Here is a 24815-nt window from a genome sequence, read left to right on the forward strand (position 1 = left end):
AATAAGGTGAGCACATACACACTTTCCACCATGCCAGAACACCTGATGGGGAATAAGTTGTTACCCTGTAATAACTTATTCATATGTACATAGCCCAGCTGTAAGCCTCTCCCCCAACCTCAGAGTGGCTTCTGATCCACAGGTTCTAATTAGAAAAAGCAGACATTGTCCCACGCCTCTAACCTCTTACTTGCCTATTCTGTGCTCCAGTCACTACAACCTTGTGGAGGTAGTTTTGTTAGCTCTTAGTTTAGGCTTAATTGTTCATGGCACACACATTCTCCAGTTTCTTATAGCATACCAGGTTTCTCAGTTTGAGCCGCAAATATCAATATGCAAGTCTCCTTACCTCGATTGTGCTGCAAAAGGACAATAGTGGGATTGACGATTGTAGTAGAGGGATATGCAGAGGAAGACTTGTTGATTGAAGTGAAGGAGGTTGGATAGTCAGTGCCAGTGCCAGGCTGGGGCACTTCATTTAGCACAGGACTTGAGTCCTGAAAAGGAGAGCAACACACCATTAGTGACATGAACAAGGCTGCTACACTGGGAAAATCTGGAAAAAAAAAACAAACCACAAAGATTTTGAACTGAATGAGAGGCATAATCACAGCAAATTTTAGTAAAAAAGGCATAAGCATGAGTGTTACCCTGCTCCTTGTATGTACCCTGCCCGTTGTTAATGCAATTAGTTTGCTAAGGCGGTACTATAATTATTTGGTGTTGGGTTTCACAACTCCAACCCCAAAAGGAGGCACTAAATTCATCCAGCAGACTCTCTGGAGCAAATGCAGGGTGCCAGAAATGAACAGATCTGTTTGGAGGGGAAAGACGCACACACCTTCCCCCTGATATGTACACACACAAACATTTATTTTAGAAGTCTTCCTTTCATAGCAAGAAGTCAGACATGCAAAACTCATGCAATTCTGGAGTGAAATATTTTTACTGCAGCTGGTTTGGTAAGGAAGGTCCAAGGAATAAGGTTAGCACCATCACTCAGGAGACAGTGTGACACCTACCTGATTAAAATAATTAAATTTAAAAACAAAACACAAACCAAAACAATATAGAGGATAAAAAGTAAGACTCTAGCAAGGAAGATACTCAACGTGGCTTTGTCACTGGTGCACGGATAGCAAGCTGTTCTTGTTCTCCATGCAGCTCCATTATTTACTTATTTCAAACCCACCTCTGGTATCATCACAGCTCTGGTTATTCTGTAGAAATACAGGCTGTGTCAACAGGGAAACTTTAAAAACTAGTTCATCTTTGAAACACCTCAGTCCAGGGATACTTTTATTGGTACACTATGACTAAGACTGTGTGTGCCAGTTTAGGCTGAGATTTTTCAAATATTCTTAAGGAATTTGGACACACAATTATCGTTAATGGGGAATGAGCATCCAAACAAAGAGAGTGTGGAACAGCATACTAGATTTCTGCACTCCTGCTACTCCACTGTCAGACTGAAATGCCGCAACCTGTAAAATGGAGCTGCACATTCAGGGGGATTTTCATCACTATTAAAACAACCTGAACATGCACAGAATGTTGCTCCTGGCTTTTCTGGCCAAGTGCAACTCTGTGCCCTTCATACTCACTAGCATCAGGGGAAAGGACTCACAGGATCAGGTAGGGGACTGAACAGAGGCCAGAGTGAGGGCTGACACCAGAGCTCAGAGATAAATCATAGTGAGAATTTGCCGTAATCACAACAAGCATCTACAGTCTCTCCAGCCTAGAGGAGAAACAGGGAAGAACAATCAGCTGCTGCTGGATGGTGGTGATCTTGCTCCAAGCAGCATCTGCTCAGGCTATAGACATTTAATGAGGACAGAAAAGAACCAATGGTCTTCAGAAATAGATGTCCCTAAGAGAGAGATCCAGCCCCATTTTTCTGACTGTGATAATATTCCAAACAATGAAATTTGGGAAAAGGAGTGGGAGGTCAGGGAGAAGTATAAACAAGTTGTGTTTGAGCTTCACTTGAATAACTAAAATACAAAGTACCCCTCAAAGAAGAGGGATGTCCGATTAGGATAGGCTCCGCAGTACCAGGTAAGTCACCAAAGTGGGTGAATGAAGACCATTTAAATCCTTGTGGAAAAAAACCTGTGACCACATGCCTGAAGTTGGCATGCCCAGAGATGTTTCAAAACTCTTATCTCATGAAAATCAGGTACAAGAAAATTTCCACTGCTCATCTCTGATTTGGATGCCTGCTGATTTTTTTCTGGAGCCTGCAGATAGGCTTCATTAAAAAAAAAAAGTGAGAAAACCAAAAAAACCCACCACATACCAAATCCCCTAAACTTTCATTGTTCTCTGCAGTAAAAAAACCCACAGATTTCAACAGAAGCAGAAACACCAGTGCTGAGAACTTCTGAAAATATAATCCTTAGTTGTTTTTTTCTTCTCCCTCCTTAGTTGTTTTTTTCTTCTCCCCCTCATGCCTGTTTGCAAGATCCCTAAAGAGTGAGGGGGCAAAGAAAGCATCATCATAAGAAGGGGGTTCTGCTGAACTTCTTACTTGTCCTTACAAGCAACAATATAAAAAAAATGGTGGTTGTAAGACTTGCAGTACAAGGAGGGTCAGGTACTTTTTGCCTCCTCTGCAACTCTGAGTGATGCTTTTCCTCCTTGTCCTTGAGGGCTTTTTAAAACAGGTGATGCATTTAAAGAGAAACAGAACCTAATCCAAGAAGAATACAATAAATTGCAAATTAAAACTGTTGCAGATTGAATTCTTCAAAATTTTCAAAGACAAGCAATTCCAAACTGAAGAGACCTTCTCCTTCTAACCTATCCCATAGCGCCTACATGCTTGGAAGACTCTTAGGTCCATAACTGATATTATTGCTTGTAGGTCATTGGATCTTGGCAGCAATCTTATACTGATTTTGGCAGGGATTTGTGTAGAGACCATATATATGATCTTGTGGCCAGAAAAACAGCCCTAACCTTTAACCGGTCTGTTGTTGCTTCTTTAAATATTATTGAAACATAATTAAGGATGCAATTAAAAGAGCATGAAGAGATCAGTTAGTTACAGCTATTCTGTTTCTACAGAATTCATTATTCTGAGACAATCCTGTGAAGACTCTTATGGTGTGCATCACCTAGTAGAATGGGCACAAAGGGAGACAGTCAAACGTTGTTGCGAGGAGTCAATAGAAAGTTCAAAGCTGCACAAGGCAGGCAACACACATGCACTAGGACGTAAACAAGGTTTCAGTTGTCATGCTGCTGGCAGGGAGTGAGTCATCACTCCTCTCTCAAGTTTAGTATTGCAAGGAGAAAGTAATTTTAATCTAGGAATACAAATTTAGGAAAAGGGCGAGGAGGGTACTTGGCAAGCTTACTGTATGTGAGATGACTCCAGTGATTTCAGGCTTCGAGCCCCTGTGCAAAGCCCCTGTGACTGGAGGGACAAGTGAAGGTGGTGATGAGAAGAATGGCAGTTTCGGGTAAACAGAGGGTAATGTGTCAGATGCAGAGGGTGCTTGGTTATGGTGGAAACCCCTCTGGAGATGTGGGGGAATGAAATCGTCTAGAGTCGGAAAAGTCAAGGGTGAGCCAGAAGAAACAGTCTCAGGGAATACGGAGCCTTGCCCGAAAGGAACCAGAGGCGGTGGTGGAGTGCTGGAGCTGCCTTCTTGCTGTCTGTCGGGATTAACCTGGAGGAGGGGGACTACTATAACCCCAGGCTGAGCTGTGGTGGTGGCAGTGGCATCCTGTAGGAAACAAGGTGTTGTTATGCAACGGGGGAGATTGGTACTTTAGTCTAATGCAGCCATACAGTGTCATGCAAGGATGCACCCAAAATTATATGAAACACCAACACATCTTCTCTCTTCAAGGAAACACACTTCTTTAGTCTTACAGCCCTGGCCTCTGTGAACACACACAGTTTTTCACAAAAAACTTCCCCTCTTTTCCAGTTCTATGTAGTGAGGCTAAATCAAACCAAGAACAGCTCTGCATTCACCATCACTTGAGAAGCAGTAACCATCATATTACAGAGTTTGCTTCTTTTACACCTCCCTAAAATAGAAAGATCCTCACCAGCCCAACCCAACCCCCTACCAACACCACACATACAAACACACAGATCAATGTTGGGGGGAGGGTGCTCATGGGGTGTTAAGTATTATCGAGTAGAAGACCACAAGACTCAGGTGGCACAATGAGTGCTAAGAAATTAGGTAGGAGGGGAATAAAGCATTAAGAGAACATTGTAATGAATTGAAGAACCATTCACACAGCTGAAAGAAAACAAGGTTATGGAGAAAACATGTACCATGCTGCGTCCCATTGCCTTGTATGGTGGCTGTCGCCGCTGAGTAAGGTAAGGCTCTTTTCTCATCCTGTCCTCTGTGGCAGCTGTGCTCGGGGCCTCTAGCACTCTGTCCCTCACAGCTTGCGGAGGTGATGACTGAGTCCAGGAGGGTTGGCCCGCATCATAACTAACTGCGTCTTTACTGAGGACAATGTAAAAGTACGGCCTGGGAGGGATAGGAGGAGGAGCAGCAGCAGCAAGAGACTTTCCAGTATCTGTTACAGAAGAAACAATGTCGGTGGCTGGTGCCTGAGTGATCTCAGCGCCCAAACTGGTGCTGGCTGCTGGGTCATGTGTGGTGCCAGTGGAATTTTCAGATGCGGCTGAGCAAGTGCTGTTAGATAAACAAGCTACATATAGTTTGGTGACCTTTTTATCCGCCTTCGTCTCATGACTGGAATTCATTCCAGCTTTACTACTGGGATCTGCCCTGTCAGGGTTGCGTTGTAGGGATGATGCATCCGACAAGGAGCGACTTTCCAAGAGTGGCTGCCCAGCATGCACCTCATCTTTGGGGCCTGTAGAGGGGGAATGCCCTGCTGGCAAGCCTTGCTTCCCACTGGGGATGGCCCCATAGGGGGTTGGTGACGAGAAATAACACCGTGCACTGGCATTTGGTGACACACGCTGTGTATAAGGCTTGGGCGCATTCAGGTACACGCAGTCCATGATGGGCACTGGCAAGAGGTTGGTCGCTTTAGTGTCAGTGCGAGGACGCCATGCAAAGCTTTCCTCTTTGGGAAGAGGAGGACGGGGAGGAGCAAGGGCCTGCCCAGGCAGAATTAAGAAGGAAGAGAGGGAAAGAGGAAGCAGCACCAAATGAAAGGAAAAGGCAGGAAAAAAATAAATAAATTCAAAGAATGAATTAGGTCATTAGACTTGGGTTAAGCAGGTTTTAATACAGCAAGAACAAAAAGCAAACACAGTATCTGGGAGACCCGTGCAGAACTCACACACATCATCTCACACATTCTCTCTTTCTTAGCACTGCAGCACCCAAACTTTACCCAGTTCTCAAGTCCCTGCCTACACGTTCCTCCCTCTGGGGTAAACATCTCTCAATGCTGTATTGTTTCGAGAGGCCTGCACAGCAACATCCGCCATGCCCCCTGGAAAGCCTGAGTCAAGATTTAACATCCTGGCTAACTAAACCCAGGCTCACGCCTATGCAACTAACTACTTCCCAGCACAGGGGACATTTGAATCGCAAAGCGAAATTCAGAGCTCTAGGCCATCTCTGCATGTTAAGAGCACCGCCAAAAAATGAACATTGTGAAGTTTCACCAGTGCTAATGAAAGCAGACATCATGTGAACATTACAGACTGCCACAGCTGGCTAAGTTAAAACCCAACATTTCTTCCTTCTGAAAGCTAGCTCTTGAATTCTCTTCAGCATTTTTCAGTCCTGAAAATGCTTTCAGGAAGACCAGAACAATTAAAGTCTCTTGAGGAACTGAGTTTCTAAGAACACCAACAGAGAAATCGTGTTTCTAATAAATAATTTTAAAAGCTTTACTGTTTTTGGTACTTTGCACATATAGGTTGCTAACTCCACAACTGCCTGCCAGCTACAAATCCAACTCCAATTATAGTGATTTTTTTCCCAAAAGTCAAACTGTTTTGAAGTAAAATAACTTCGCAATAGAGAGGTTAGTTACCAGTAGCTGAAAACTATAAACTCCTGAAAGGAAGATAATTAAAACGCCCACCTAATGAATAGCAGTTCCCTGCATTCTTGCAATTTAACCCTCTGGAGACCATGAAAGTAGGTTTTACACACACCCTGTTGTCATATCTTTATGAGCAAAGGCTGGCAAAACCACTGCTAAAATGGCCAAAACCAGAGAACTAAGATGCCTTAACAGCTTGCAACACTCAAATCTGAAAAATATACCACCTTTCGAATTCACCCACACATGACAGGTTATGGCCAGCACCTATTCTTGTTACATGGATACAGACATAGAATAGCTTCATAAAATTACAGCTGCTGTCCCAAAATCAACTGTTCTCATGCTTCCCCTCATTACCCCTGTTCCCTGATGTGTATGGGAGTGGAGAAGTGGGTTGGTAAGTGCTCAGTCTGAAGTTTTTCTGCTTCTGGAGCAGGCTCATTCCTTTTCATTCCTTAAGGAAAAGTACTTTCGGTCTGGAGACTTCAGAGTGCCACAATATTTCCCTAGGTTAGGTGAAGCATCACTTTACAACCACATAGTATTGTCAGGAAATACTAATTCTCCACCTGCAATTGCTATTTTTCATTTTCTTCCATTTCAGCTTAGTTTGGGCAGCAGTCCTTGAGACTTCTTATAGAAGTACTGCGTGCATCAGCGCTCTCTCTGTTCACCAACAAGATCAATAGGGGACTACACAACAGCTGGAACTATCAGGCACTAAATGGGTGTCTCCTTTAGGGTGCCACTCCTTCCCATACCTTCATCTGAGTTGTACCTTCTTCCAATTTCAGGAACGGTGTCTGTTCTGTGACATTGCTATAGGTCCCTGATGATGAGAGCAGCCACTCCGATAGGGGACAAGGCTTTCAGGGGACTCTGTTTCACACAAGAAAGCAGTCTCTAACAAAGGGTTTCCTTATCAGCTTTCAGTCTGCTTCTGTGCAGACCAGCCGCTCAAAAGAAAAAGGATGAAGTTACACTTCTCTTAACAGATTGACTTCAACTATTCACCTTCGGGTACAAATAACCTTTCCCTTGTTGGCTTTTATCAGTTATAGTGTTAAAACTGGAAGGCATTTCCCCAGTATCTTGTTTTTAACATAGGAAGTAACTCTGCTTTCAACCTGTAGCAACTTCTAGCAAATAGATCAACATAAAAGACAAAACAGTAATAGATGACAACTTCACCTTTTTTCTTGCAGACAAACAGCGTTGTCCTCCTCCTTCATCCACCAAGGAAATACTGTGGCGTGCCTGAACACACAAGCTCCACAGCACTCTGCTGACATCAGGGTTGCTCCCATTTTAACGATAGGAAAGGCTGAGGCACAGCAACTTACCCAAGTCTGCAGCAAAGTTTGGAGTTCAACCCAGGACTCCTGACTGTGAATCCAGTGCTTGAACCCAGATGATCACCCTCAGGGTCACAGAAGAAAGGCTTACCTGTGGCTTGCTGTCTGAGGAAAGGTTCGGACGCACACTCCTATAACCCTTGGCAGCCAGAGAAGATGGCTGGGCATCCCCATTGGCATCAGTGTTAGATGACGATCTCCAGTCATCTACAAGAGGAAGGAAAACACAGATCACAGAGGATTCCCTCCCAGCTACAGGACAAGCAAAAGGAGGAAACTCCTTTCTCCCTTCTTTTTTTTTTTCCAGACAACAACAAATCCTTCCGAGAAAGCAACAGAAGCAACAACATAAGCAGCCAACGTTTGTACCTGTTTCTGGGTTTTCTGGCTCCAGACCTAAGCATTTCACAGAAAGGAGGGACAGAAGAGGTGTGGGGGAGGAGGACAGGCATAGAGGAAAAGAAAGGGGAAAAAATAAACCATTACATTTACAGAAAACATACCAATTAAAGTTAAGAGTTGAGCTACTTCATTTCACACATAAAATGCTTTCTGACAGGGCTGCGTAATTACCATAGAGACCAGCCCTAAACATGATGCCCTGCTTGTTTCTGACCTTTGTAAACACAAGGCAATTCATTCAGTGCAATGAAGAAACAATTGTTCATTGACATTCTTATTTCAGAGGCAAAAAGGCAGCCCAGCTAGCTACTTTCTAAAGCTGCAGCTTGATGTGCAGACACCACAAATTACTGGAAATGCTGGGATCCCGTATCCAGCCACGACACAGGCTATGAAGACATATCTATTGTTATCAACATCACTATGTGTGATTAACTGAGATAAAGGATTGGCAACAAATAGATCGGGTTTTGCAGATTAAGTGTGTGTGCATGAAGAGAGGTATAAAATACAATGTCAGTTTACAAACCCAGTCCCTGCAGCTGGAGGCATATTGGTCTCATTACCTATTTACCCACCTCCCACTGGGCTCCTCCCCACCCCTCTGCCCATTTTACTGTTTAAGTTATATGCAAAAAGCTCTTCCAGCTCCAAAGTACATTTCATAAAGTGATTGAGAGAGTAAGCAAAGGAAGTATTAATGAGCTGATTTCCATAGTAATGGGCTCATTGCCATTCAAGCTGCTGGAAATTTATGAAGCCATCAAAAGAAAGGAGAGAGGCAATGGTGGGGGGTAGGAACGAAGAAACAGAGAATGGCAAGCATGAAAAGAGAGTAGGTCACGGGTGGAGCAGAATGGGAAGAGAAGACAGAGCAGAAAGCAGCACATTGGGGCTGGAATTAATGGAATTGCCCTTCTTCCAACAATACAGGCAGAAACGATGTATGCTTTGCTTTCAAGAGCAAGTTTGACCCCTTCCTCCCTTAACAGCATCTTGCCTTTGGGAGTTCAGCCTCTCTGCCAGACCCACGACACTGGCCAGGTTTGTTATGCTTTGCCTGTCTCCTACAATTAAGTAATTACACGTCTGCTATTGAAAGATGGCAGAGCTCTGTGGCGACACTGTCTGCCTGAGACGCTCTCCCTGCTCCCTTGACAACCCAAGCGAACGCTACAGTTGCAGTAGCACCACTCGGCCTCTTTATGTTCCACCTCACGCCTGGGATAAAAGGAGGAGACATTTCCAGGAGGAAGAAAAAAAATTTAAAAAAAATTTAAAAAAAGAGTTTGTGGTGCTTCTGACAGCAAAAGGGAGCTGTAAACAAAACAAACTTCAGCCAATGAGTGAGTGGTCATGAAACCTGCACTAGAAGCAAACAAGAGTCAGTCTCCCTCCCCCGGTCTGGTTCTTGCAAGAGCTTTCCAACTGTGCTACAGGATTTGGGGCTTTAAATCGTATCTAAAAAAAAGTCATCCCAAGACCGTGGGATGACCCCACTTGAGGTTATTGTGACTAATATATTGCAGTTAACCTTCCATCCACTTACTTTCAGGTTGCTCGACATCCTGAGGACTCGGTGAAGTGATATTCTGATTCTCTTCATAGGCTGGGGACGCCCGGAGTGTCACAGCTCCTTTCCCGCTGCAGACTTTAGTGGGATCCGTTTCTACAGGAAATGTGCAGGCACAGAGGAGACACATTGAAACAGACGACACAAAGCTATCAGGAGCCATCAGAGCCCTATGTAGTAATTTTAGCATGGCTGCCTCCAGGTCAATCAATCTAGTAATGATTATGCAGATGAAGATTAGCTCTGGATTTAAAGCATTGAGAAATTAAAGCAGTTTCATATTCATGTAATTGATGAATGTACAAGTAAGTTCTGAGTCAGTGTAACAGAGATAAGAGGGGAAAAAGGATGAGTGTTGGAACTAAATTTCACAGGTCTATTTGCTTTATTTGGTCTGCTTTGTGTGGAGACATTGTAGTAGCAAGGACATTCTACCATTACACTTGTGTCTCTTCTACAGGGATGTCCCAATAATGTAAAGCAGTACGATTTGTGTGCTGAAGCCTTAAAAATACTTTTCGTGGAGGACTGAAAGAGAAAGTCATTCTTATGGCCACTGAACAATAAAATCTTGAACCTATGCTGAGTATGATCTAAAGGCAGGGAGCTGCAAGCCATCTTGCCTCCTTGTTGTCTCCCTTGTTTTGCAGCAGTGTTTAACCTCCTGACATAGGAAGCCAAATCCCAAAACCTAGAAGAGACAATATATATCTGTTCAGGTGACCCTGTGAGCCAGACACCAGATCATGCCAGCAACCTTGTTGAGGCCCAGTTCAGCACAGCTTAACGTGCAGGCTTACCTTTGCACATTTCAATCCATGGATTTGGATTTTTTTCCTCCTGTCATGCTATGAAGTAATAACAAACCAGTACTTCAAGACTATTTTTTTCCCCTTACTTAAAATCCTTCCGGAGAGTTGTTTCCTCTGAGATACGTATAGAAGCAATAAGCCTAAAGGGTGTCTCACTTATCTAAGCTACTTCCACAGGAAAACACATCCTCTCCTTTCCTCATGCACTATTACTGACCCTGCAACTGCCATCAGGCTTCACTTTGACCTACCTAAACAGGGGTGTTAGTCCTACCATGACACAGCACAGGGAGCCTGAAGAGGTCCTGAGCATGTACGGTGTTACACAAATGACAATATAATGATTTTTATGTTTATGGGGTGAGAATCATGCTATCCCTACACAGAGAGGGATGCAGGAACTGTTACTATAATGAAAGTTCTGCCTTCAGACTGGACAGATGGGGCAAAGGCTGATGCTTTTTGCCCAGACAACAGCCCATGTTTGTGCTGATCAGTATTCGCTGGCTGATTGCAGTAAGATAATGTCCCACTAAATCCATATCAGCACAGTGCCTACACACCATGACAACACCTCGGCTAAGGTTGCAAAACATACAAACCGCAACAAACATGGCCATAATATAGGGAAACATCAATAGTGCCAGATGGACAACAGCAGTAAGGGGAAAGACTCGACAAAATGTCAAACACCTGGCTTGCATCAAAAGCTTTCACGCTGGAATCACCAGAGTTCAAGCTTTTACATGGGCTTCTAGTGCTTTAAGGATTTCACAAAAAAGCATAGCTTCAGATAAACATTTAGGACTGGAGAAAAGACTGAGTAAGTAAGGAATCAGAGGATACTTTCCTACAGTTAAGGCTTAGTTTGTTTAGACAGCCTCTATGAAGGGAAAGACTAATCACCCAGAGATATCCATCCAATGCTGCTTAATCCTTAAATATACCACATTTGTACTCACACCACACAACTAATCATGTCCTTAAGGTCATCCACACACCTGATGAGAAAGAAGTTGACTTCTCTGACTGATTTTCACACGACCCAGATAGGGTCAGGACTCCTTTTGCCCAGGAGTCCAGTTGTGGCTACTGTTCCCATCCACACAGCACAACACGCAGCCTGAGGACTCTACGGACCTGCTTTCAAACCAGAGGACAAAGGTTTAAGCTCTGGGACTCCAGTTTCAAGAGTGCTGTAACTCTGAGGCATGGACACACTGTTGGGAGTCACCAGGCTTGATTCAGACATCCAGAGACGGCAGCGTAGCTGTTCTCCTACATTCCTACACCTACATTCCCTTCACAGGCACTGGAGAGAAACGGAAACACCTAGAGTACACCATGCCATAAATGTCTCCATCATACTCGAGAAGAATCTAATTTGGGAATCAAAGTACTTAAAAAAAAAATCCATACAATATATTAAATCTGTATATTGAATCGAAACAGTAAGAATCAGGAAAATTGTTCTGAACTCAACAAAATTAAAATGTTTTGAAAAGGGTTTGAAAATTAAATATTGTCAGACTGTTTCCATTTGGGGAGGAAGAGAAATACCCAAGATGTTTAATTCCCTGACAATTTAGGTGAAATGAAGGAAAACAAAAATCTGAATCTCTCAGTACAGAAATCCAGTAGATGCTAATAAACATGACGTTAGTACTGTAATAGTCCAACAGAGCACATGTGTGACAGATTAGGAGAGACAAGCAGTATCATATAGACTAATCTGGTTGTCCAAATCCAGCAAAGTACAAAAATAATTTTGTACTTCTAGTGGGAAAAAATGTGCTCGTGGAGGGGGTGACAGCCTAACATCCTTATTTATCCATGTAAAGATGCTGTAAAGTCAGTGGACATACAGAAAAACAAAACCACCTCAAAGCTGAATGCTGCTTGAACCTGTAAAATACCATCTCTGACATCCATTTACTTTCATAAAGACTAAAGATACACAGGAAACCTTTAGTTCATCAGGAGTTTTGTTCAAAATGAAGCTGTAATAACAATAGTACTCATAAACGAGCATTAGTAGAAGGGCTTACAATGATCCCAGATTCAAGTAGACACAATTATGTCTGCAGACGAGCAGCATAATTGAGAACAGTGTATTGTGCCATCAAGAGCTAACTTTATTACCTACTGATGAAATCTACAGCTCTGGAAACAGTGAGAAGAGGATGAAGCCGAAAACTAGCCAAAGCGTGTGGGTGAAGCAGAGAGAAAATGAGAGAGAGAAAGAAGAGAGAGAATGATGGCCAACTAATGCATGGCAGGGGGAGAAAGGAAGAAGATACCTGTAGGCAGCACTAGGTGAGGAGAACTTTTCACTTTCTTCACAGGGATTATTTTAACGGCAGAAATAGAGCGTGTACATAAAGGGACATCAACAGCTGCAAACACAAAAGTGTAAATGGCACATCCAAAAAGGGAAGAACAGAGTTCGGGAAGCATGCCACAAAATTTTCTAATGTACTTGGAGACACAATAGCAGGAAATTTCAAATACAAAAGCAGTCTAGAGAGCAGTGATGCAACCGTTAAAAATATCCCTTCATTTGCCATAAATCAGGATGCGTCTGTTTTATGCAGCATACAGAACTGCTTACTGAATTGACTAATTGCTGACTGCCACCAGGCTGCAGGCAAAAAGAATCTGGAAGCATTAGTTTTCAGAAGCCACCAAAAAATTTAGTGTAATCATTCTGGTGATATACACTACATGCAAAAATTAAAATGTTAAGTTACCATTAATATGGCTCAGTTAAAACAAAGTGAAAAAACAAGGACTGAAGGCTTGAGAAAGGAACATCAAACTAGCCACAGTACATGAATTCTGGATTTTATGGCACATTATTTTACAAGTTCAGCAACAGAAGAAAGTGAGACATGAAATAACCTTGAAAATAATCCCATGCCAAAGGGTAGCATCAAAATATCAATTGCAGAAAAAAATCCATCTATTTAAACAGTAAAATGAAGATACTTCTGCTGGACTCCATCCGCTAGCACACTAGTTACACAAGATGTAGTAACATAAGGGAAAACCACATATAGCACTGCGCAAAATTCTAGCATTTGTTACAGAACTGTCCAAATCAGCTGGTACTTCCTCTCTGTGACTCTGTATTGCAGCTAAGGTACAACCCTCTTGGAAAAAAAAAAAATGGAGAGGGGAGTGGTAAAAAAAGGCCAAAACAAGAAGTAAAGATCAACAGGATCTGCCAAGACAAATATTTTGTAAATCATGGCTCCACCAGAGTAACTTGAGTTGTGCTTTTTATTTCTGCAGAGCCAGGATTTTCTCCTTTAAAACCTATTAGCTTTCTGCATATATTAAAAGAAAAATGCTAGATGCCTCCTCACATTTGGTGCCATCTCTCTCGGGCCAGCAAAATCATGAGTAAGAGGAACCACATTTCTTATACTCCACACCAGCAATACTGAGCACTGGGCGAGCTTGAGGGAGTCACTGACATCAGGGTCTGTGTACATCCCCCTCTTGTGGCAGATATTTCTGGTCCCTGGCAAAACTGGAAAGCACAAACTTCACCAACCTAGAAAAGGGCTCTCAAGCAAAAGGATGGGGGAAAAACTTGATGGATTTTTTTCAAACCTCATAAAATCATTAGTTTTTAATTTGAGGGAGCTGCTTTAAATTCTTAAATTCTTCTTCTTCCTTTCCTTTTTTTTTTTTTTTTCGCTTCATGAAAGAGAAATTCAAATCAAACCCTGTGGTCCAGGCTTCTGCATGAGCACTGGAGACCCTGTGAATACAATGGAACCCAAATCCAAACAGCCTGTGGCTTAGGAAACAATCCTAATTCTGTTCTGCCCTGTAACTGACTGAATTAATCCATCCACAGTGCAGTCAAAATGCTAACCACTATAAGAAGGCATCAAAGCAGAAGAAAGGAAATGAAACCAGCAGAAAAACAACCCATGCCACCACATACTTCCACACTGCCAAAACACACACCATCACTATACAATATTGAATGCTATAAAGCCACTGCAAGCCTGCTGATGCTAACATGAAGACTGGTTTGTTTCGATAACTTTGGCTTTTAACACGTTGTTGCTAATAACAGATTTTTTTATTACTTAAATGGTTAGTTCCTGCCCTTTAATCCTGGGCTCAAACTTTCACCTTCCACTGAAGTTAACAGGATTCACACACAGGCACGCACAAACCCGTGCTGTCTAAACACGCTTAGATATTGATTCACAGGTGCTCTCAAGTACCACAAGCTGTGCACAGATTTCCTCAAAACAGCACTAAAAGTATACAGAGAGGCAAATCCTGCCTGCCACCTCTAAGACACAAAGAACACTTGTTCGGCTAAGAAATGCTGCTGCTGCTGGCACGGTGCAGCACAAGGCTTTTCTTGTGTCAGTCGCCAAGCAGACTAAATTTGGAAACCGTGCTGTAGCAAATATCCAGGGAAATCAACCACAACGCACAGCTGACATGCAGGGGGAGCTGCAGAGATGTCTCTGAAGCTCTTAACCCACCTTTTTCTTGTCCATTGCTGCTCAGCCCATTGACAACAGTTTTTGCAACATTAATTTCTTCACGTTCTGTAAGACGAATAGAGAAGCAGATTACTTCTGGGATAAAACCTCTGCAACTGAATTTAACCTCTGACTATGAGGGGATGCTATGGGTCAGCACTACTTGATTCAGGCACTGGGACGTATTCGTACTGTCTCCGGAGATGGTGCTCAGAGACAAATCTCCCTCAGATGACACCTCTGTACCTCCTTTCCCTACCTGGCTCGCAGCCTCTTTTAAACAGGGACTGTCTCTGTATGTGCATACAGCATCCAGCTCAGTGATGAGGTTTTCAAGAGAGATTTTTTTCAAGTCTGCAAAGTCCTCAGCTGACAGGAATAAAACTGGCTTTTGTGAATTCAGGGAAACACAGAAGACAGTGCTAGAAAGGATCTCCAAGGGTCATCTAGAGCCATATTCCTGACTCATGGCAGAAACAAACCTACCTCTGTCACTGCTGACAAATGTTTGCCTGACAAGTTCTTACAAACTTCCAGCATCACCCTAAAGCAACCTGTTCCAGTGCTTCACAACCTGGAAGCTTATCAATGCTTAAGCCAAATTCCCAGCTCATGTTTTTCAGACATGGATTAGCATCCTAGCTTTCCTCTGGACTCTCTCCAAACAGTTCACATTTTTCTCAAAATGTGGTGCTAAAAACTGGACATGATACTCCAGCTGAGACTTGATAAGGTGCTAAAATCAAGTGGGAATATTATTCCACAGGTCCTACATACAGCACTTCAGTGTGATGTCTGCTTCACTTTTCACTCTGATTTACCCTGTTACCCAGACAAGCCCAGTTGTTTTCCTCTGCCCAATCAGCCCATTTCCTGGTCCCTCATTTTTCTTTGAGCAGTTGATTTTTCCTATCCAGGCAAACTTTCCATTCACCCCTACTAAAACATATCAAATTATTTCAGAAAGGTTTTTCAGGTAATCAATAATTTTGAATTCTTCTGTTCTAAAGTGAAAGAAGCTAAAGTGACCTACTACAGCTCAAGATGTTTCTTTTTGAGCACTATGGGCCAAACTGAAACAAATGCAAAGCCAGGACACTTCTTACGACACTTTTTATGACACTGTTGCTTCAATAGTCAGATTCCACGAGCTTTCATGGCCTTTGACTATTTTTCTCGGAGGCAGAAGAAGTCAAAAAGAAAAAAAGAGTAATTGTATCAGAAACAGACAGAAATATTTATAGTAATAAAAAGGAACGCTAATGAGAGCAAGTGGAAAACAACACAGACTTACCAGAGCTCATGGTTGCAGAGGGACTTGCCTTTTTCACTTCTGGATCTTGTTTATCTCTGTTTAAAGTGAAATGCAGAATGGTTAAATTATGTTTCATGTCTGCCCAGACAGCACTGGACATGATGCTGGACATTCATCAAAAAAGTCAAGGTAATAGTCACAGTTTCTTCAAAAAATTTAGTTTCAAAAACCAAATGGATTTACGTCAACCAATAGTTACATTTTTTTCTGATAATTATCAGAAACTAAAGAATATTTCCACCCAACGTAGGTACTAGTTTCAGACTTTAAGGCTAATCCTCAACATTAAATTGTAAGATACTGATTAAAGCCTAAGAATCTATATATGGCAAAGTGCATATCTGGCTAGCTTCTAATATATAAAATGTGCATCATCTTTAAGAAAAATTTAAAAAAAAAAATCTCAGTAAGACTAAAAGCTTTAATCTAAAACTCTCAGCTTAGACCATTGCCAGATTTCAAGGCAAACTGTTGCTCAGATTAAAGTCAGTCTCTCTTTTGAAAGACATTATAATGCAGAAGGAATATAGTAATCAAAATGTGTATTAACTTCTGCACCAATCATTTCCAACCCTGCAGTGCCACTGATGTTTTCAGAATCAGACTCCAGTACGCGAAAATTAAAATTAGAAGCTTTGGTCCCTCCTGGGCCCAAAAGCAGTGAAATTACCAACCCAAGAGAAAAACTCCCAGATGGAGACCAAAGGAGAAAAAAGCCAGTTTTCATGGTCATGACAGTCTAGAGAGGGCAAATGTGGGGCCTCTTCTTACCCAGTGCCCACTCCTGCGGGGACTTGATACCTGCAGCAAACCAACGGGTTTCAATGTCACACCACAGATGGCGTTTTTGAATAGTCAAAGAGTGACATTTCTACAAGAGAAGTCCATGCTTGCCAAGATCTCTCAACTCTCTAAAGGTCCTAGGTTGAATTACAATCCTTGTCCTTTTACGTTCTAATCTTTTTCTCCTCTCCAAAGTTAGTGCTGAAGAGAATGAGATCAAGCGTGACTTCAGCTAATTAATGGCTTTCATGACATGAATACAAATAGGTATCTGAACCTACAAAATCATGCATAAAAAAAGACCCTAATCTGTGAAGTACAGGGCAAAATTGCTCAGAGAAATAAGAAACTAAACAAGAGAGTTGGAAGTACTTGTTTTCCTGTTACATGAACTGGAGGCAGCAGTGGGACATCATAAGAGGTGGAAATTGCCTTTGCAGAACTGAATTTATTCTCTTGCCTCAAGCACTCCCATTCTTAACTAGTATTAGCTTCATATCAGCCAGAATATAATGGCTATGTTCAAGAGATCCTCAAAAGGAGATAAAAGAAAACTCCACAAGCAAATATAGTAACAGATCAGGCTATAAAAGCAGCCAATATCTGGGTTCTCCAGCATGCCACCATAGCAACAGCTGCCAACACTTCATTATTTAAATATTTTGTCCATTAAAATATCTACATGAGATGTCCATCATGGGTTGGTGAAGGCTCAACAGAATCCAGCCCCATTCCCAGCTGATCCCAGTAAAACCCAGTGCGAAGTGGAGGGTGCAGTCTAAAACCAGTCAACAACAAAAGCTGAGCTCAGCTTAAAGGTCTGATGCCCAGCTTCACCTGCCATACAGCATCTGCTTTTTGTTTCCACTGTTTCATACCAGAAGTACCCTGAAACAGTAACAGTTGACACAGCCTGAAAATGTATATACGTGTACTTAATAACAATGGTCTTTCTGATCTCTGTATGTTTCTATCACAGAAAGATGCCTTAGTTCAAGCAAAGCACAAAGAAACAGGCTAAAATGACAAGCTATCCAGGCTAAGGAGGTTTGTAGCAATATCACACTCTTCTATGTATGGAAAACTGTTACGAATTTAAACTCACTGGATAAATAAGGGTCCCTCCATAGGGCAGGAGAAAACTACAAACAAGGGCAGTACTGCAGTAAGTCTCAGCTCAGCTTGAGGATTAAAGCCATTCTGAAGCTGAGGAGGTTTTTGGTACCCAGAAGTTTTGACTCAGCACTGGCCCTTTCCATGGGCTTCGTGCAAGTCATGGTAGAGTTTCTTTCACTCCAAGCATTCCCCAAAGGTTGCATACTTTCCTCCGGGATAAGGTAAGAAAGGTAGTGGGGGGTGAAGGAAATCTAGTGTATTACCTTTTCAAGAGAGAAAGAGGACAAACTAGCTCACATGCCCGGGTAAAGGCAAGGTCCACTGCTGCTGCAATCCCAGTATCCAAGCAGGGAAACTTGTGACCCCATGCATTACACTTTTTAAACTGTCTCATCTTTGTTTAGAAACAGTGACATTACAATTTCCATAAAACTCTGATTTCAGTGATGTCTTTTTGATTCAAGAGTCTCGACACTGGCTTACAGTGTCAAGCACTGTCCTGCATTGCATTCAGAAAAGCCTTAAGGAAATAATTCATAACAAAAAAAGCACATTTATTTGCCCTTAAAAGAACAAATTAGTTTTCATGGGAAGTGATTTGAGGTTAAAAAATAAAGTGATAATTAAAGAAGTTTGCTAAAATTAACTAGAGGAGGTGTACAAACTCATTAGAACTAGATCTAGAAAAATTCACAGAATCACAGAATCGACTGGGTTGGAAAAGACCTCAGAGATCATCGAGTCCAACCCTTGGTCCAACTCTAGTCCGTTTACTAGATCATGGCACTAAGTGCCATGTCCAATCTCAGCTTAAAAACCTCTAGGGACGGCGAGTCCACTACCTCCCTGGGCAGGCCATTCCAATGCCTGACCACTCTCTCTGTAAAGAATTTCTTTCTAATATCCAGCCTAAATTTCCCCTGGTAGAGTTTAAGCCCATGCCCCCTTGTCCTATTGCTAACTGCCTGGGAGAAGAGATCAATCCCCACCTGGCTATAACTTCCCTTCAGGTAGTTATAGAGAGTGATGAGGTCACCTCTAAGCCTCCTCTTCTCCAGACTAAACAACCCCAGCTCCCTCAGCCTCTCCTCATAGGTCTTGTGTTCAAGTCCCTTCACCAGTCGTGTTGCTCTTCTCTGGACCCGCTCCAGCACTTCAATCTCTTTCCTGAACTGAGGGGCCCAGAACTGAACACAATACTCCAGGTGTGGCCTCACCAATGCAGAGTACAGGGGAAGGATCACTTCCCTTGTCCTGCTGACCACGCTGTTTTTGATACAGGACAGGATACCGTTGGCCTTCTTGGCCACCTGGGCACACTGTTGGCTCATGTTGAGCTTCCTGTCAATTAGCACCCCCAGGTCCCTTTCTGTCTGACTGCTCTGCAGCCACTCTGCGCCCAGCCTGTAGCGCTGCAGGGGGTTGTTGTGACCAAAGTGCAGCACCCGGCATTTGGCCTTATTGAACTTCATCCCATTGGAATCAGCCCATTTTTCCAGTCTATCCAGATCCCTCTGCAGAGCCCTCCTGCCTTCCAGCAGGTCGACACTCCCTCCCAGCTTGGTGTCATCAGCAAATTTGCTGATGATGGTCTCAATCCCCTCATCTAAATCGTCAATAAAGATGTTAAACAGGACTGGACCCAACACTGACCCCTGGGGAACACCACTAGTGACTGGCCGCCAGCTGGATGCAGCCCCATTCACCAGCAAATTATTGTAGAAAATTACTTTTCTACATATCTCCACACTTACAAGCAATTATGGAATTCAATTAAAATAACACGAATTCAGTGTTCACGTGCTGTGAAACTAATCTGCACTATTCGAGCACTCAAATGAACACATACTTAATGCAGGTTCCCATGCACAGAATGGATTCAGTGTGCTTGGGGTGAACGCAACCCTGAGCCCCTGGGCTGGTGTAACTCCAGAAACTCCATTTAAAAGCTGATTTTGATCAGTTGAGACTCTGCGTACAGATTTGCTGCATGCAGGTAGAAATAACAATGGTCTAGACTGAAGAAAGTATGGTGCACACTTCGAGCTGAGAACATGCTTCAGTGCCCTTTTGCATCAGGGCTAGAGAATTATTCTACCTGTCTCCATATGCTTAACCTAAACCACATACTGAAGTCCTACTAGACCTACCTTAGCCCTAAGGCTGCTCTTGGGACCAGATACATGGTCCAGCCAGACAGCACACCTGGTTCCACAGCCTCAGTATGGCAAAGCATTGCCCCCTATAACACTGAGAAGGTAAATGCTGTTAAGGCGGTGTGCTGTGAGTGTTTGGATGGAACATCCTTAGACAGAGCAGTCCCAGACAGATTGGATACACAGGTTGTCCATGGGCTGTGGGAGCAGGTGGATCTGGAAACATTTGCTGCTCCCAGTTCCTCTTGAGAACTTCCCATAGCTACAGCCCAGATGTTTCCGCAGGCAGACACAGAAGTATGCACAGCGGTACTTCAGAAGGGAACCTTTCAGATGCAACCAAAAATGAGATCCTTGTGTCAATACCAAAAACAGAGAAACCAGCACTGCCAGACCAGGCAAAACAAATTAATAATAATAAAATTAAAAAAAAAAAAAATAGACAGATAGATGGATAAAATCCTCCAGAACTCCAAAGTGTCTTCTTCCAGCTCCCTGCTCTAATCAGCTAACCACTGTCTCCTTGCCAAATTGCAATTCGTGCCTTTCCTAAAATATGACAGACATAGCAACAAAGGCTTCAAAGCTGCAGACATTCAAAACATAATGAAAGGTAATGAATTCCTCAGGGTACAAGCCAGCAGCTGTAACCCTGAACATGCCAACGTCCGTACGTAACATCCACCAACTCCATGCTAGTTTGTTCATACCTCTAGTTGGACGTTTAATGCTTCCTTCCTCCCTTTCACCCCCAGTACATTTCTTCCAAGGCTGCAGTTCCTTCCCTACTTGGTGTGGAAAAGAGAGCAGTGCATTCAGAAGCCTATTTAGGAGGAATGCAGATAAGTGGCAACTACTTCTGCACAGCACATCTCTGGATTATCTCACATACTCTAAACATTTGAGTACTCCCCCTACAATGGCAGGGGTAACAAACAGCTCATTAATAGTTCTGAGCAAGGACACACGCTCTTAAGTCACTGGTATCTCAGCTAAGCGCTGCAGGCGGTGGTTATTTTTGGTGGTCTAATGTGCGCGGGGGGGAAAAGTAATTTCCTTTCATTTCTTTTCTTGATAGTATTGATAGCTCTGAAGACTCGCATAGGATTTTAAAACAATTGCTAGACACAAAATGAGCATTGAAAATTTATAGGGCACGTTCCTTATATTCCTGAGATTTGGCCTCCTGCTTTATCTTCTCAGTTCTGAGGTTTCTTCACATTTTCAAAGTTTTCTTTCCATATACTAGAGCTTTAAGTGTTTTGTGGTTGTGCTTAAATGAAAAAAAAAATATCAAATTCTTATTTATGTTAGTATAATCTAGAAGTTGAGGCTTTTAGAAAAATAATAAGCTTTCAGGCTTACAGGATGATTTGCAATCACAAAACTTTTCAGCTGCTCAGGTCTCACACATCACATACAACACTCATTTGTCCAGCCTCTGGCTCAGAACCTCTCACATTGTCCCCGACCCAGGCGCTCTGCTCAACCAGCTGTGCCAGCAATGGCAAGGCCCAAATCCAGGCAGGGGGCAAAGGGCTGCGCTGCAGCCAGCGCCTCCTACCAGGGGGTTCCTCTGCTTAAATAACTTGCTGGAAAGCACATCTCCTCTGTATGTCTCATTTTGTATCACATAAAATGTGGCAAGAAGAAATAACTAGAATACAGGAGGCAGCTCCAGGTTAACCCAGGCAATCAGCTCTCTCTCCAAGTATCATGATTCTCTTATCCTGAAATACTGAAAGAAATAAGTTGCCTGTCATTTTTATTTTAAGGGTTAAAGAACATCCTGTCATTCCTTCAGAAGACATTATGCTCCTAAGAATTGATGTCATGAAAAGACTACGAATAAGCAAGCAGTGCAAATAGAAGAATCATACCAATTCTGTACAAGACAACAGCCTCCCTACGCTCTCCGGCAAATGTTAAGACAGCAGAGAGGGAGCAGTGAAAGCTCACTAAATGAAACAAATGGCAGCATAGAACATGAGCTTGGCTACGGTGTTCTTATAAATAATTGAAGTTACAGCTGTTAGAATAAATAAACATAGCACATTTCATATGCAGTATCACCCGGGTTTGTTTTTTTTTTTTGTTTTTTTTTTGTTTTTTTTTAAATATGGTGCATGTTTTTTTCCTTTCTAATGGGTAAAATTAAGTTATCTGGCATACATACCATTTTTTTTCCATTTAAGAGGAATTTGCCATTTCTAATAACAAAATCAAATAAGAAATGTAAACTAGGAGATGTGGCTTTAAGAACTCAGAGATGCTTTTGAACTAAGTCATCAACTTCAGAGTAAACAAAGTTTAGCTGCAACCTGAGTTAACTCAGTTCAAGGTCACCACTTGTGGAGCAGGGGGCAGAAAAGGATCTCCTGGGTCACCAGGCCTACTCCCATGCTATTGCAGGCAACTGTGTCATACAATCCTCTGCAAGAACATTTCATGTTTCAGCTTCAAACTGGTAAGGTCTCCTGGAAGCCTACTCCAGACCTCATTCCTCTTACGGCTTGAATGCTGATTTGCAACCTAAATTTGATTCATGAATAGCTACAGCTAAATTGTTTTGCAGCAACACAATTTTTCTGTTTAAGCAGCTCTCCCTCCTTGGGCTTGCTCCATCTACACAGCTTTAGAAAGCGATTGCACCTCTGGGTCTTCATTTTGCAAGGCTGTAAACAACCATTTCCAAAGCAATCGGTCTGCATGTTGCCACCCACCTCATTGAAATCTGGCAAATAGCAGCAGACTTTAAAAGGCTGGCAGTCCAAAGTCTAAGCTCTGCTTAATGTCACAGAAGCAGAGAGCAAAGCCTACAGCTGACATGCCCAAGAGCTGAAAAGCAAGGTTTAAAAGGTAAATCAGCTTTTTTTGGTCTATTCTAATTCTGGCCTGTCTACTGAAAACAATTCTATGGTCACTGCTAGTTCAGATAGTGATTTCATGTCTACAGAGACCTTCCTGCAAAGAAATAGACTGGAATAATTTCACATCAGCCACTGAACTACTTACACCTGCAGGGTTGCGGAGATGAAAGGTGGCTCCTGCTTGAACCATCAACCTGCTGCTCTGCTATAAACACAGGGCTTGGAAAACAGCCGGCCAGAGGGTTGTTTGGCACAGAGCAGACAGGGGAGTAACTTGACATGCAGTGCATCACCGTTCCCCCTGGATAAGAGAACTGCTCTTATCAGCAGCCTTACAGTCAAAAACATTTCACCTCCTGACAACAGATTCAAAATACACTGTAACTGGGCTTCGACTTCCTCCCAAGGCTGTCATGACTGACCTCTGGTTTTTGTGTTTGATGGTTGAGATCATGGTGACAGTAGCTGTGGCCTATGTATCATTTGTGTCTGTTAAAGAAACAAATGCCTTTGCGCCACATTCACACACCCAAGCAGCTCACGGGAACACTTTAAAACTTCAAAAAGAAAAGTAAAAATTTATAGGGTATATTTAAATATACCTTATATTCATCTTAGTAAGAGACACAAGGCACAACATTTGAAAGCAGGAGAAGCTAAGATTTCTGCTCGGATTTATCTGTGATACGTATGCTAGCACCTCATAGATGGAAGTACTTTCCAAACAAGCTGATGTACATCCTACACAAGGGAGCTCTCTGGTCACAGCTCTCAGGCCACCAACTCCTGAGGGAAGGCTGTAAATGACTTAACAGCATACCACAACCTGGGACAGTTCAGGACACTTAACTGAGACTCAAACAGGAATGTGGGCAGGGAGCACATAACTACTGAATTTGGTTTTTATTTACAGTTAAGGTTTAATTAATGACACCAGGTTTACCTTTTGCAAAAGGGAAATCTTTCAGACAATCTGCAATAACCGCACCTAGCCAAGAGGATGCTGGTTTTATACTGCAGCTGGAAGAAACAGAAGATTCACTGAGTTCAAGCTGTCGTGAGACTACTTGTAAGAGCTGTACAGCTGGGGCGCTCTGCGTGCTGCACTCAACTCTCTGTACACCTCTGACACGGGGCCACTTGTGCCTCTGCAAAACAATTGCTGCAAATAAACAGACCCAAATTCCAGAAGCCCTAATTATGTATAACAATGGATCCATTCAGCTGACTGCAGGACTGAGGGACACAAATACTACATTGCATTTACTATAGTGAATGGCATTCTATAAATACGATCAATTAGATCATCTAAACAACATCCAGCAGCTTCTCTTGCATGATTTTGTATAACAAAGCCTACAAAGGCTGTCTTCACCTCTGTCACACAGTCTCAGTGAAGTAGTAAATAAGAGGAAGTTTCATTATGTAGAAATACTAATTAGAGATTGACTAGTGTCACAAAGTTCAAATCCAGATGACAAACATTTCACAATAAAGAGGATATAGAGAATATTCTGATGTACCTCTGACACATAAACCAGATACTTTAATGCTACAGACCACCTTATACCGTTCCAGACACATCCCAAGATTCCCAGTTGTGTAAGGTAAAGCAATTGCACAGGCATTAATGAGTGCTCATTGTAGTGACCACACCAAACGTTAGTTTTTAATTATGACCTCTTCTAGCACTAGGTGTTTTAAAGCTCTGCACAAGCACTCACTAAGCAACAGCTAACACTTTTCAAGGTATGTAGATGATATTCCTATATTTTATGCAGAGATGGAAAATTTGGACTCCTATTCTGTGCAAAATATGAAATCAGCTGAGCTGGCACAGTGTAACAAGGTGCACTTATAAAAAGCAACCTGTAAAACTGATATTTTCAGAAAAAGCAAAA

At 42.5% G+C, this 24815-nt stretch overlaps 1 protein-coding gene across 50 annotated transcripts in view; it reads right to left on the bottom strand.

Annotated features, from left to right (window-relative positions):
• SORBS1 (sorbin and SH3 domain containing 1) overlaps nt 1-24815 on the bottom strand; it is a 247795-nt gene that overhangs the window by 54931 nt on the left and 168049 nt on the right. For 14 of the 50 annotated variants that reach the window (XM_065068455.1, XM_065068460.1, XM_065068449.1 and 11 more), the window contains 6 exons: nt 15969-16024; nt 14675-14740; nt 9322-9441; nt 7462-7577; nt 3366-3737; nt 350-497 (listed from right to left, as the gene is read on the bottom strand). In XM_065068455.1, coding sequence (XP_064924527.1) covers nt 350-497; nt 3366-3737; nt 7462-7577; nt 9322-9441; nt 14675-14740; nt 15969-15978 — 832 coding nt within the window. In that variant the 5' untranslated portion in view covers nt 15979-16024. Of the gene's footprint in view, nt 1-349; nt 498-3365; nt 3738-4303; nt 5111-7461; nt 7578-7739; nt 7767-9321; nt 9442-12457; nt 12554-14674; nt 14741-15968; nt 16025-24815 lie in introns of all 50 variants that reach the window. The other 36 variants (XM_065068424.1, XM_065068417.1, XM_065068418.1 and 33 more) reach the window with 6 other exon arrangements.

This window comes from Columba livia, chromosome 6 (genome assembly GCF_036013475.1).
Source record: "Columba livia isolate bColLiv1 breed racing homer chromosome 6, bColLiv1.pat.W.v2, whole genome shotgun sequence".
NCBI classification, from domain to species: domain Eukaryota; kingdom Metazoa; phylum Chordata; class Aves; order Columbiformes; family Columbidae; genus Columba; species Columba livia.